Genomic DNA, 14,632 nt, shown 5'->3' on the forward strand with positions numbered 1-14,632 from the left:
AAGTAAAGAAGCCCACAAAGAATACGTATGTGATTCAAGGTGTTAGAGTTTATTTAAGTATTAATACCCCAAAAAAGAAGGAACTAAATGATATGAATTATTTCTCCAGGTTAGGAGAAATAAAGTTTCAACCTATTTATATTTTTATATGGGCAAACATCCACTACAAAAAGCCTGTGTGTCAGTGGTATCCTTGCTACCTCCAAGAACTAGAAAGGGCATTCAAGGGATGCCCTGCAAAGAGACTTTTGTTACATATAAATGGAATGACAACTGAAGTTTGTTCGTTAAATTTATTTATTAAGTTTATAAGCCACCCATCATACCTAAGAACAGCGAGATGAATGCTTTGCCCTATAGTCAACAATGACTAGTGCAATAAAAGTTGCAGAGACTCCTTCCTTCCTTCCTTCCTTCCATCCATCCATCCATCCATCTCATCCAGAGGTGACTCTCTTCCAGAATTAGCAAAAAAACTTTCATCTAACACATATTTAGAGTTGCTTAACTCTGTCACACACTTTCTGCTGAATCATTCATTGGGCTCCACTGACCACTCCTATTTTTCCTACCTCAATTAGAATTTAGTTAATCATACTACCCTCTTTCCACGTACAGAAGTCTTGGCATGTACCGGTAATTAACTTAACAATTATATTAACTATATATTATGCTTGTCATAATATATAGATATGCTGAAAGAATATGCTCCAGATAATGAGTATTACCAATGCTCTGAGCTAGATCATTCTAGTTGACTTTCCCAAGACAATTTCATAAGGTTTCTATACAGCGGGAGTATGAAGTTAAAATGTGGGAAATGCAGCAAAATATTGCAGTACTATGTCTTCCTTTTCAGCCAGCCAGGGATCTTTCCTTGATATGCCTTTCTTCTTCTTCTTTATATTTATATTGGCTTTCATGATCAACCCTCACTGAATTGCTCTTCCTTTGCCCTATTTTTCTCCTGAATTATTAATGTAAAATCTTTAAACTTGCGTAAGTACTTTTTCTCTATATGGATAATGCTTTTTGGGCTATATAAGGATTAACATTTAGAATACTTGCTATTAAAAGATGTAACAATTACTTCAAACGTTTTAGCTGCGTTGGCAAAGCTAGATACTATTATATTCTTAATGCAGGCAGAATTAGTAACAATTAGATTCTCAGTGCAGTAATTAATTACTGAAATACAAAAAAGCACTTGAAAGACTTGATGGGTAGAGGAAGGAAACAGAACTTGGGAAACGAGCACCGCTACCCACAATAATCCTTATTTTTTCACAATAGTAACAGCATTTGTTTAATTCCAGGAATTTACCTTGTCTGAATAACTTTTCCACAAAACTAAGCCCTTAGTTACAGTATTTTACTAATTATCTATGTCACTTCATATATCTTGTGCAAAGTCATAATCTTTCTTAAAAGATGGGATCTTTTAGCTAACAAAATACATAGGTTTTCTTATTTCGTATAATGCTTCACACCCATCAACATAAATATAAGAGCAGTAAGTCTGCTTACAAATCACCAGGACCAGACGGACTTCACCCCAGAGTCCTAAAAGAACTGGCAGGCACCATTGCGGAACCACTTCTCCTCATCTACCAAAAATCCTGGACCACTGGAGATCTACCGGAAGACTGGAAACGAGCTGACGTAGTCCCCATCCACAAAAAAGGTAAAAAGACTGACCCAGGCAACTACAGGCCTATCAGTCTGACTTCTATACCTGGAAAAATACTGGAGAAAATAATAAAAAAACAGCTTTGCCACTACCTAGAAACAAACAAGATAATATCCAACAGCCAACACGGGTTTGTCAGAAACAAATCATGCCAAACCAATCTCATATCATTTTTCAGCACCATAACCAAATCAGTTGACCAATGCTGAGTGTTGTCCTCAGCGGCTCCAAATCCACATGGAAGAAGGTAGGCAGTGGGGTACCACAGGGTTCTGTCCTGGGCCTTGTGCTCTTCAACATTTTTATCAATGACCTAGATGAGGGAATTGAAGGGGAACTAATCAAATTTGCTGGCGGGGATATCCAACACCCTAGAGGACAGGCTCAAAATACAGAAAGACCTTGACAGACTAATGCTGTGGGCCCAAACCAACAAAATGTTTTTCACTATTGAGAAGAGTAAAGTCCTTCACCTAGGTAAAAAATAACCTAGACACGCATACATGTTTCTGGGAGAAACCCCACTTAGCAGTAGCAACTGTGAAAGAGATCTCGGAGTCTTGGTGGATAATCAACTCAACATGAGCCAGCAATGTGCAGCAGTGGCTAAAAAAGCCAACACAATTTTAAGCTGCATCAACAGGGGGCTACACTCCAAGACCAGGGAGGTATTAATACCACTCTATTACGCCCTGGTCAAACCTCACCTGGAGTACTGCATTCAGTTCTGGTCACAACACTTCAAAAGAGATACAGAAACTCTGGAGAAGGGGCAGAAAAGAGCAACCAAAATGATTAGGGAACTAGAAACCAAGACTTATGAAGAGAGATTGCGTGAACTGGGTATGGATAGCCTTGAGAAAAGAAGGGCCAGGGGGGACATGATAACAGTCTACAGACACTTGAGGGGTTGCCACAGAGAGGAGGGGGGCACACTATTCTCCAGGGCACCAGAGGGCCAGACAAGGAACAACAGTTGGAAGCTGACCAAGGAGAGATTCAACCTGGAAATAAGGAAGAACTTCCTGATGGTCAGAGTGATCAACCAGTCAAATGGCCTACCAGCGGAGGTTGTGAACTCCCCAACTCTGGATCCTTTCAAGAGGAGTTTGGATTGTCATTTGGCTGGGGTGCTGTAGGATTTCCTGCCTAGGCAGGGGGTTGGACTTGATGACCTGTAAGGTCCCTTTCAACTCAAACAAACAAACAAACAAACAAACAAATAAATAAATAAAAGTAAGTGATAAGTTACTGCAAAACCACCATTGTTCAAATGAAGACACAAACATATTGTGAAGGCATTGGGTTCAAATCAGCCTTGCACCACCTCTATTTATACAGGCAGTCCTCAACTTACAACCAAATTGAGCCCAAAATTTCTCGTTAAGTGAAACATTTGTTAAGTGAGATTTTACCCATTTCACAACAGTTGTTAAGTGATTCACTGCGGCTATTAACTGAATCTGCTTTCCCCATGGACTTAGTTTGTCAGGAAGTTGTAAAAGATGACCACAGGACCCTGAAAAACACAGCAACTGTCATAAATATAATCCAGTTGCAAAACATCTGAGTTTTGAATATATGACCATGGAGATGCTGCAAAAGTTGTAACTATGAAAAATGTTCATGACAGTTTTTTCAATCCTGTTGTAACTTTGAGTGGTCACTAAATGAACTGCTGTAAATCGAGGACTATATATATTACCTATATTAAGTGTCTCCGTGGTGTATTGGTTAGAGTACAGTATTGAAGGTCACGTCTGCTGACTATCGGCTGCCTGCAATTTGGCAGTTCAAATCCACCAGGGTCAAGGTTGACTCGGCCTTCCATCCTTCCGATGTGGGTAAAATGAGAACCCAGATTCTTGGGGGCAATAGGCTGACTCTGTAAAATTACTTAGAGAGAGTTTGTAAAGCACTGTAACGCGGTATATAAGTCTAAGTGCATGGCTGTTGCTATATTGCTTCCTAAAAAGTCACTTCCGATGGCTGCATTTTAGAGCTGTGTTAACTGAAACATAAAAGTCTATAGTAAGAAGAGAAAAATAATCTTGAAAGATCAAAGCAGCACACACTCTTGAGAATGTCCTTCAAGCATACTGTCACTCTGGATCTATCATTATTTATATGATCCACAGATATTAATTTCATGTTCTCCAGTGTTGGTCCTGTAGAGATACTGCATGTACCACTGGGAATGGCCTGTTTTCTTTATCTGACAATAGTTTCTTATGTTTCATCAGAAACAGCTGCCAAAGGTCTCCTGAGCTTCAAAATAATGGGTCAGGTGGCACAAAGACTTCACTCCTTTGCTTACTGAACTAATTAATAAAATCAATTTAAAAATCAACTTCTCTTATTTTTTTTTCTAACTACCCATCTTACCAAAGTCATGCATTTCTTCAGATAGATATGTTTCCTGAATAAGCTGTATTATTCCAAGCATTATGAGTTAATATCAAGTATGAGTCAATGAAAAACGCATCAAATTATTAATGATTTTTAAAAAAAATGCCGTTTAATTTGCGTTAACAGTATTATTTTAAAAAATTAAGAAGTTCCCTGTCTATTAAGAACACGTGTGGTTGGGTTTTCAATCCTAAACCATAATAATTGTGTCCAATAGCAATGTAACATATTTATATAACACAAAATTGGGAAATAGCTATTTGACTACTGAAATACTATGTTTAGAGAGGAAATGGAATATCTATAAATGTACCGCAATACATGATCTCATATCATAACAAGAGGGACAAATCACATTTATCCTAATTATTACATTGAGAAGAGATCAATAAAAACAAGACTCTAATACATAACATGAAATCACTGTAGACTAAATTCTAAGCAGTCTTCTAAATTGTGCTCATAATAAATTCACTCATATTGCTTTTCTGATGATAGATAGATAGATAGATAGATAGAGAGAGAGAGAGAGAGAGAGAGAGAGAGAGAGAGAGAGAGAGGAGAGAGAGAAACTTTGCAGGTCTCGATACAGCTACGGTTAATCATTTAAACATATGATTGAAGCAATGACATAAGTGAATCATAACTTATTTAAGTGTCATTGTTTTAAATAGCCATGACTAAGTTTAGCTACATGAAGATGCAGTGTTAGTGTGTGTGTACACATATACACATCTACCGGTACTAAAGATAAAGAATTTGGATCCATAGCACATCAACATCTCCTTTACCTGTCATATGAAATATATTAATTTTTACCATGTCCTTTTTCTAGTTCAGTGCTTCTCAATTATTTTGTTACCTTCCCTCCCAAAGAAGTAAACATTTCCCACCCACCCCTCCTCTGCAATCTGGGTCTCAATGGAATTTTAGTGTTAATATTGTTTTACTTATTATAAGCTGCAAGCTAGGGAAGGCTTATGTGGGAGTAAGTCACACTGAACTCAGTGGAACCTATTTTCAGTTAGGCAGGCATAGGCTACCGTGGTTAGGGCCCTCTTTTGATATGGAGCCAGGCCAACTTAATCAAGCTGATATTTTAGGATTGTCGGCCTGGCCTACAAGCGCCGCCTCTGCTGGGCACTCACAGCGAATGGTATGGAAGGAGACTTTAAGGTGCGATTCGAAGCTTTTGCCCAGCTGCAGAGGATGCTCCTCCTTGTCCAGCAGCAGGTTCTCTATGCCATTCATGGCTACTGCAACGCCCGCTGAGAACAAGAAGCCAAGCAGCTATCCCGCCTGGCCACTTTCTCTTCCGGACTCGGAGCAGCGTGCAACTGGAAAAACACTCCCTGTCCATGGGAATCAGTGGAGTGGGACCATGCATGTTCCCCGGGGTCATATGCATCCCCCTTGGCATTGCTCTGCGCCCACCCCCCAGGGGGCTCACCCCACTATTGGAAAAACACTGCTCTAGTTCAAGTAAGTTGGTTAAAATGATGAGAAAAAAATATAATCCTCTAAAGATGAGAGAAATTCAGGTTATATTCCTTTGTTTTATCTACAGTACTGATACTAAGCTTCACAACTAACTGACAGCATTCCTGGCACCTAAAGCCGATGCAGCAATAATATTAAAGCAGCATTACCAATCTGCTGAATAGACATTCTTGAAGTAAGACAATCCCTCAAGGGACAGAACTATTTTGAGCTACTGTACTGGATGTTCCTTTTTTAAAAATTCTTACCTTACTGTGTTTTTGCTGGTATCTTGTCCTAGTATCCAAAATATGGTAGGGACTTTCAGAGTCTTTGTTCAAATAATAAATAAGTCTTGAAGGCAATGTGATTTCTTTTTGGAATGCACTGCTGTAATTGTTATTTTTGCTACTACTATTGTTAGTCTGTTGAAATGCAGTGTCCTCATTTGCCAGTATGGTTTCTGTTTTTTCCAAAGTTTCATTCCAATGGATTGCTAGGGAAGACAGATAGGTCTACATTAAACCACAAAGGAACCAAACACTTTATATAAGCTGCTTTAAATTCTGTTAATTTTCCTTCAGGTGGATAATATCATTCCAATGATTCCAACATCCCTTATTAAAATATTTCCTGGTATACTGTTTAGGAAAGCAATGACATTAAATATTGGGTATTTAATACAATGTATCTTTAGATAATAATCCAAATGTTAAAAAAATCATTTTTCACAAGGGAAGCTCTTTTAATGAGATCCCAAATACCATGACTCTTGTGAATTTTCTTCAGAAATATTGATCAAAATTGGTAAATTTGCAAACTTCTCACAAATGGAATTCATGTGTCCACTGAAAATCAATCAATTCCCTTTACATAAGGGCATTGCTCATATAAACTGTAAGAATACAGATTCTAAGTACAGTATAGTTATTATACAAAGGTATCTCAATAAATTCAGTAAGATTTCTTTCAAAATAAACATTTAAGTACTAGAGATCATGCAGAAGAAATACATATTTCTTCATCCTTAAGAGTTCTCTTCACAGGGAGTTCTTTTTTGTTTTTCATGTATGAGTTCTCAACTCAATTCTAAATATATTTCCATAAACAGAAACCCCACTTAATGCGCTTCAGATACTTCTTAAATAAGAACCACAAAAAAAGAGCATTCTGACAACCTGCCAAGAACATTTTGCTGCATCAGCACCTTTTGAGATCACATCTTGCCCATCATCATCATATGCCTGACTTTGCACCATATAGCTATATACACCAATAAAGAATCTTCAAGATAAGAACAGGAGGTTTCTCCCTCTCTCTTCCTTTTCCAAACGCACAAAGGAAAAGAAAGAAAGAAAGAAAGAAAGAAAGAAAGAAATTCAGTTGCAGTCAATAATTTAATTAATAATTTGCTGCAGATGATCAAACAAAATGCTATAGGTCTTAGAAACCTGTCAAAGAATCTGGTGTGGAAGCAGGTGGATGCACATACTTAATGGGTGGTGAAAAGCTTCTCACCACAGGGAGCAAAAGACCGGGTGCTGTATGAGGTCTGTCACGAGCAGAAGAAACGAGCATGACAGGGGAAAGGAGGGGGAGGTCCAAAGGGACTCCGGGAAAGAAAAAATAACTAGATATAACGGGCTTTGCTAATATATCTGCATTGGCATGTAACTCGAAAGGCAGCAAATAATAGCAGGTCGAAGGAGAAGAGGGCTGACTTCCCAAACACCACACATGCACTGCGGAAGAAGAAAGAGAGATTCCAGCCCAATTTTCCCACCCCACCCCCGCGCACTCACCGGTGTCCGCAATGACCCCCCAACTCTCTGGCCAGAGCAGCAGGAACGCCAAAAAGAAACGGCGGAAGGAGCCGAGCGGAGGCAGCCGCGCCAGGCAGGCTGAGAAGGGAGCGTTAGAGGAGCGGCGGTGCCGGCATCTGCCAGAGAAGGGCTGCCGCAAAGAACTTCTGCCAGGCGGCTTCATGGCTCATAGCTTTGAGGGGGGGGGGGGGGCAAGGCGGGCGGTGATGAAGGGAGTCGCCTGCTTCGTCGGAATTGTGAGGAGCAACGGGGTGGGGGGAGCGGCGGCACTGCCCCCTTTCCTCCCCCTGGAAGAAAGCGGCGGTCGAGCCGGTCCCACAGCGGTCCTTTTTCCCCCTCACATTGCTGGAGGCGAAGGGAAGACGCGGCGCAGTGACTCCGCTTTTTGTGGTTCCGGTGCCGCCGCGGCGAAACCTTACTACCGCCTCCGCTCCATTATCTGCGGGCGTCCCTCCTGGGAAGAGCAGAAGCAAAACCTCGGCGGCGGCGCCTTCCTTCTGCTGCTGCTGCTGCTGCCGCCGCCGCCGCTACTGCTACGGGCTGGGCTGACAGTCGCTCGCGCTCTTCTCGCGCTCTTCTCGCCCTCTCTGCCATTCACCTTTCAATGCCCCGCGCACTGCACAGGATGACGTCGAGAGACCCGGCCGCGCTCTTCCTCCCCCGCCAGCTGCAGCCCCTGCCGTCACGGGGCGCGGCGGGGGGTGGGGGTGGGGAGAGGGCATAGTTAAAGAGCGCGCATGCGGGAGGGGGGGCAGAAGCATCCTCCGGCTCTTGAGAGGGACCGGGGCGGGGCGGGGACGGCGTTATAGAGGCGGGCGAAAATAGCGCGGAGGGAAGGAGCAGGTGCGTCGTGATGCAGCATCTCGGGAAAGGGAGGGGGGAAAACGAGCGGCTCGGCTCTGGGACCTGCATGCGACGTTCCGCCCGCTTCTTCTTCTTTACCCGGGCGGTTCTTGTCCGCGCGTCCTCTCCTCTCCTTTCGAGATTTGCTGCAGTGGCAAGGCCCCCCGCCCGCCCAAAAAAGGCGGGGAGGGCTAGAAGGGAGCTGCATTATTTTAACAGTTGAGAGGCTCTCGAATCATGTTCGCTTTCGCCGCCTCAGTTACCAGTTACCGGTATTTTATGTTGTTGTTTTAAAATAAACTTGGCGTCGGCTCCTGACTCTCCAGCCATGTATTTTATTTTAGTTATTATTTATTAATTAAACTTATATGCTCTCGAAGGACTCTCGGCGGCTTACAGCAGAAATAAAAACTGAACATCAAAAACAGTTAAGAACAATTTAAAACTCGCTTATATATATATTTTAAAAAACCATACAGTACATCGCTTCTTGTGGAGGGATCCTGGAGATAAACCATCGGATCAACGGCCCCAGGCCTGCCGGCAGAGCCAGGTCGTGGAAGGCTTTTCTCCTCAGTAGTTTCTGGCCAGTGAATAAATACCGCAATTATAAATAGACAACGCAAGCATTGCTTAATGTCATTAAATGAACGAGAGGGCTGCACTGTAGAGGTAGCCGCTTTTAAAACAAAAAAACTCCTAGAGAATGACTGTTGTGTAGAGCAGCGTTTCCCAACCTTGGCCACTTGAAGATATCTGGACTTCAACTCCCAGAATTCCCCAGCCAGCTGGCTGGGGAATTCTGGAAGTTGAAGTCCAAATATCTTCAAGTGGCCAAGGTTGGGAAACACTGCTGTAGGGCATAGGAGGGAGAAATCATTAAGGTGCAATCACCCAGGTCATAATTCACTCCTGGTTGTAAAGGTAAAGTTCCCTTGCTGGAACTGTGATCTTCCTGACAACTTTTGCTGTCCCCCTTTTAGTCATTCAAGACACAATGAACATCATTTCAAGAGGATGGTCTGTCAGCAACTGCCTCTCAGTTTTTGCAAACTTCTGCTGTCATCATGGTTGTCTACAGTGGACCTCTCCCCATTTCTAAGAAGTCTGTAAGGGGCGTGCAGAAGCGCACCGCTGTGCCTACCATCCCTAATGTCCTCTTTTATTTTATGTACGTTGAGAGCATATGCACCAAGACAAATTCCTTGTGTGTCCAATCACACTTGGCCAATAAAAATTCTATTTTATTCTATTCTATTTATCCTCACTTTTACTTATGTTTATACAAACTACTACTATCCTATACATGTTTGACAAATAAATAAATAAATAAAATAAATTGTCATTGAAAGATCTAGTTACCTGGTTTTCTGACAGCCCTTTTGACTGTTTTTTATTTTTTCCAAGTTTCGGGCTTTTCTCCAGTGACTTTGTATTTACCTGTCACCTATTTATTTAAGCTTTGGTGTCAGTATTAGTGCTTCCAGTGGCTTGATTGATTTCACCTAGCTTTGAATGGTTTGTTCTTTTTGCAGTCCAATAAATTTATCCTGCACAACTCAAAAGCACTTTTTTCCTGATTTGGCTTTTTTTTTTTTTATGATGATGATGATGATCCAGATTTCACAGTAACCACAACCTCGGCAACAGAACCTGTTGGTCCATTAGACATTTCTTCACTTAAATGGTATGTCATGTTTCTTGTCTCCCAAGCTATCTATTTCATGGCACTAGTTCCCTCTGTGTCTATTCTTGTAGCCAAGGAAGGTAAACTTCGTTACTCCTGCAATTTCTCCACCTATTTTCACTGGATCCAGCCTCATTGGATAGGAGGGATCAAAACAGGCATGATGGCAGCTATAATCAGTGCCCTGGCCTTTTTGTGTTTGTGTTTACTTTGTGTTATACAAAGTTACAAAAGAGATATTACTTTTGAAATATGGAGTTCTGAATATAATTTTAATATTTTCGATTCTCTTAAGATTTAATGAAAGTTATATGCAATAAGAGAAGATGCAATATGGCTCACTTTGCCCACGCAGGTAATCTGATCTTAACTCATTAAGATGTGGAAAATGACAACTGTCATTGTTGGGAAGAATTTCTATGGTAAAAATAAATGTATTGCCTAGAATGTTGTTCTTATTTCAGAATACCTTTTAGATAATTAATTCACTATTTAAACAATGCCAAAAAGACATATCCAGATAAGGAGCCATGTCTGTCTTGCCGTCTCTACCTCAAAGGATACAGGAAAGGGGCTTCTAGGTCTTTCAGTTGAATGGTTTAGGCTAGGCTCTTCCCATGAGAGAAGAGGATGGTCCCCTGGCATTTCCCCACCAAAAACTGAGGCCAGTGGTCCTTCCCTCTCCTTTCTTGCCAAGTTTAATTTCCCTATAGGAATACCTATTCTTTTTATTTTTTCAGCACAAAAAGTGGGGTTACTATGCTTGTACCTTGAGCAAGGCTTAATCTTTCTGTCATTACTTATTCAGGGATTCCTAATGCAAATTGCCTCTTTCAAAGATGGCCATCCCCTAAAGACCATTACTTATGAATAAATTCTATTGATTGAGTAGGCAAAGTGTACCTGTATGCGGAAATGGATTGCTATCAGGTTAAACTACAACCAACGATTCTGAAATATATGAATTTATGCTGATTAAGGAGTAATGCAGATGTTCATGATCTAAGATGAAGTACTTCTGCTTATAAACAAACAATGGACCATGTCAGGCTCTGCTGTATGAGCTATGTAGTAAATGATATAATTTAATTGAAAGTCTTAAGTCATTCAGTTGCATTGTCAAAAGAATCAGGTGGTTACATTTGTGAAATATGATCCTTGTAAACTTATGTTTGGTTGATTTATTGTCTTGCATCAGCTGAAGAACTCACTTTTAATAGGCGATATAAACAGTTTCATGACCATTTTCATATTTTGAACAGAGAACAGCAAATGAAAAAAAAGTTTATCTATTTATACATCTGGCATACAGATATTCTATGCTTTCTGTGCATATACTTTATTCTGAAATTTGTACTCATGCTTAATATCCATATATTTTGTATGTTTATTCTTTCTATCCTCAGAACCATTCTTGCAGAAACTCCTCTGTACAATAAAAAGGATTGTCATGCTCATCTAACATAAACATCATTAGTCATAAAGCCGCTTGTTTTTAACTTTTTGCACCTGGCTGCTGGTAAAAAAAGAAATATCCACAAGCTGCTGGTCAATAAGTATTAAGAAATCATGTACCTACTCTGGTGACAAAGCGGGATTTAAAGATCCACAGTATGTCTCTTTGCCATGTTCTATATAGCAATTTATTAATCTTGGCTATGAATATCAGTGCTGAGCACAAAAATTAAATAAATAACACTATGAACACTAATAACGTTAGAAAAAAAGAAAAAAATCAGTCATCATTGTACTAATAATTTATGGCATATTATCTGGAAATACAGTTGATAGTAGTTTAGTCCTACAGTTGAATAAGTATGTTTGAGTGTGGGAGCAAGGCATACTTCTCCATAGAGTTGCACAAATTCTCTTTTAAGGAGGGGAAATATTGGTGGTTAAAATAAGCCACTCAACATAAAATAGAAAAAATATTGAGAAACCTTTAAAATAACAGTTTTTCATATAGCTGAGGAAGATATCAAAATTTATTGTGCCATCAATATATACATATAATATGTTTAAATTGAGAGCTTGTCAGATAAAACTGTTAATGTAGTTTTTCTTATTGTTAGCAACCTTTAATGTTCTCAATAATTCATTAATTAAATGGAAGAGAGTTGTGATTGCTTTGTCCTAATGTCTTAACTGCAGAAGCCATGAGGTTGTGGAAGGAAACTTCAAAACCAGCCACAATCTGAAATAAAATATTATATGAATGGTAACTAATTACACAAACATTAAAAAGTTACTAACATTGTTAATAAGAAGTAAACACACTAAATCTCAGTTATATTTTTTTCATTCTGAAAATACACTATACTCTAATCATTGTTGCTAGCAAGTTTTCACTTCATTCTAAACATTTAATCAATTAAGTCTAATCATGAAAGGATTGAAAATATACTGTCTTATCCCAATAGGTAGCCCAGTTGAGGAAATCAATTCCAAATAAAGGAATTGTAAGTACTCTTATTAAGATTGGCAATAAAACAGAATCCTGCAAATCTGATTGTGCTCTACTTCTCTTTCTTCTCCAGTGAATTAAGGAAAAATCTGCCTGAGTCACTACCAGATATCTTGATAATCAGGACTTCAAAAATGTTTCCAGCCCTTTTGCTTAAGTAACAGTTTTGCATAGCAAGGCAACCACCTTACTCTCTGCAATATACTTACAGGTTTTCCACAGCGTTGTCATTCAAGTTAACTTTTGAAGAATTCTAAATTGGAAAGACTCCCCTTTCAGATTCTACCCATAATTTTTATTTAATTTGGTGTGGCTTTATATCCATTTATTTTCACTACTAATTCCTATGTACCATTTGTCTCCTACATGTCTTATCAGTGACATATTTGCTTCAATAACTCAATTCTCCTGAACAATGTGTATATTTTCAGTCCCAAAGTTCTCTGTTGATATTTTAGACTTGTCACCAACTAGAGGTGTGCAAAAATCACTCATCCTGTTTCAGCAACCTGGAGGTCTGGAAACACCAGCTAGTTTATTCTAGATCACCTTGTGGTAATCATACCTTATATGTTGCCCAAATGTGGAAGAGATTTTGGTTAAAAGACTATTAGTTTTTTTATTGATTTATGTGCAAAAACCTCAACTTTTACATTTTTATTTTTCAACAGAATGTGATTAAACCTGACCCCAGAGCCATGCATGAGAACAAAATAGGGCAATTTTAACTGAAATCAGTGTAGAGGTTTGGGATCTTTCTAAGCATCTTGAAAACTAGATATCCTGCAGAAAACAGAAGTTCTAACACTGATTCACAGAAGTTGAGGAATAAGAGTCTCATGCTGAGGAACTGGGGCATCTTAAGAACAAGAAGAGCTGGTGCTTGTTTCAGCAAGGAATCTTTTTTAAGGGATTACGGTGGCTCAGCTTGAGAAAAACAAACATTGATACAAAATGGTAAGAAAAAAAAGTATCAGGAGGATACCAGATGGTATTTATTCTTATTTATGGAATACTACTTGTTCTCTATGTATGATAGCTAATCTATTTTGGTTCAACAGATCTAGCACAGCTGTTTCGATGACTTTTCCCACTAGAGGATTAAAGAAAAATGCTTAGTTTGAGTACTGCATACTGTCATCATTTTTCTGGTTCTCTAGATCGGAACATCTGAGTAAGGAAAACAGGAAAATAGCATGCAGAAGGCTTAGTCTCACTAAAAGGTATTGCTTTCAAATGCAGTGAAGGAACAGACTCTTCTATTCATTGCCAAAAAACATTGTGGTACAGGAAGTGGCCTGATTGCTTGGATGAGATTAAATGGTCCCTCACATTCTTTTCCATCATGGTGTTTTATATAAATGAATAATGGAAGGATTTTTTTTTACTAGAGTTTCCTGCAGTGCTACTCTTTGCAGTCTATTAGATCAATCTTTGTGTGTGTAAGAAAAGAGCTACAGCCAAAACAGCATAGATCTAAAATCTCTATGGGGTGGTTGCAGATTTATTACATTAAAAAAAACCTCTGTGATTTGAGGTGAATATTATGGTTTATGAGAAATACTGTAGGAGAAAGAGCTGCAATTATTTTGGAAAATGGCAAGCACAGAATTATTCCAATTGCTTGTGTTTGCCCAGGTCCTCAGAGAGGGGCGGCATACAAATCCAATTAAATAAATAAATAAATTCTCCTGATCCAACTTATTGTTTTTTTCAGATAGAACTTGCTGCTGGCATCAACAATTTAAAGAAGGCTATGGTGAGATTTCTGGCTATAGCATAGTCTGTAGGAGTAATAAATAAATAAATAAACCAACAAATAAAACAAAATCAAAGCTCTCTAGGGATTTAAAAAAATTCTGCTGTGCTCTTAATGTTGTCTGACAGATTATAGCCTAATAAAGAAGTTACCTCTATGTCTGAAACATTGCATGGTAATTCCAGTTCTATAGCAAATACCTTTTGCTTTACAGAATAGGCAAAGTCCATTCTGTGACCAACAAATAGTTGGAAGACTTATTGTGAATGGCTGTTGAATATGCATCTCTTCAGCCAAACATCCATCCTATTTCTTAGATTTAGTTCTAAAAAAAAAAAAAGATAAACAGTGCAATAAAATTCAACCCATGCGTGTAAAGGCTAAAAGGGAACAATTAATATAACCACATTTTAATTATACCTTAATTTTCTTCCCACACATTAATATATTCACCTGAGATAAAACAATTATGGTTCTC

At 39.1% G+C, this 14,632-nt stretch overlaps 1 protein-coding gene across 4 annotated transcripts in view; it reads right to left on the reverse strand.

Annotated features, from left to right (window-relative positions):
* The window catches only part of ADAM23 (ADAM metallopeptidase domain 23), a 91,341-nt gene extending 83,256 nt beyond the window's left edge, over positions 1-8,085 (reverse strand). For all 4 annotated transcript variants that reach the window (XR_011557313.1, XM_070731982.1, XM_070731984.1 and 1 more), the window contains exons 1-2: positions 7,381-8,085; positions 5,848-6,074 (exon numbers count right to left, since the gene is read on the reverse strand). Coding sequence is in view for 3 of the 4 variants with exons in the window: in XM_070731982.1 (XP_070588083.1) it covers positions 5,848-6,074; positions 7,381-7,564 (411 nt within the window). In the remaining variant the exon portion in view is untranslated. The remainder of the gene's footprint in view (positions 1-5,847; positions 6,075-7,380) is intronic.
* Between the last annotated feature and the right edge of the window lie 6,547 nt (positions 8,086-14,632).

Source organism: Erythrolamprus reginae, chromosome 1 (assembly GCF_031021105.1).
Source record: "Erythrolamprus reginae isolate rEryReg1 chromosome 1, rEryReg1.hap1, whole genome shotgun sequence".
Lineage (NCBI taxonomy): Eukaryota > Metazoa > Chordata > Lepidosauria > Squamata > Dipsadidae > Erythrolamprus > Erythrolamprus reginae.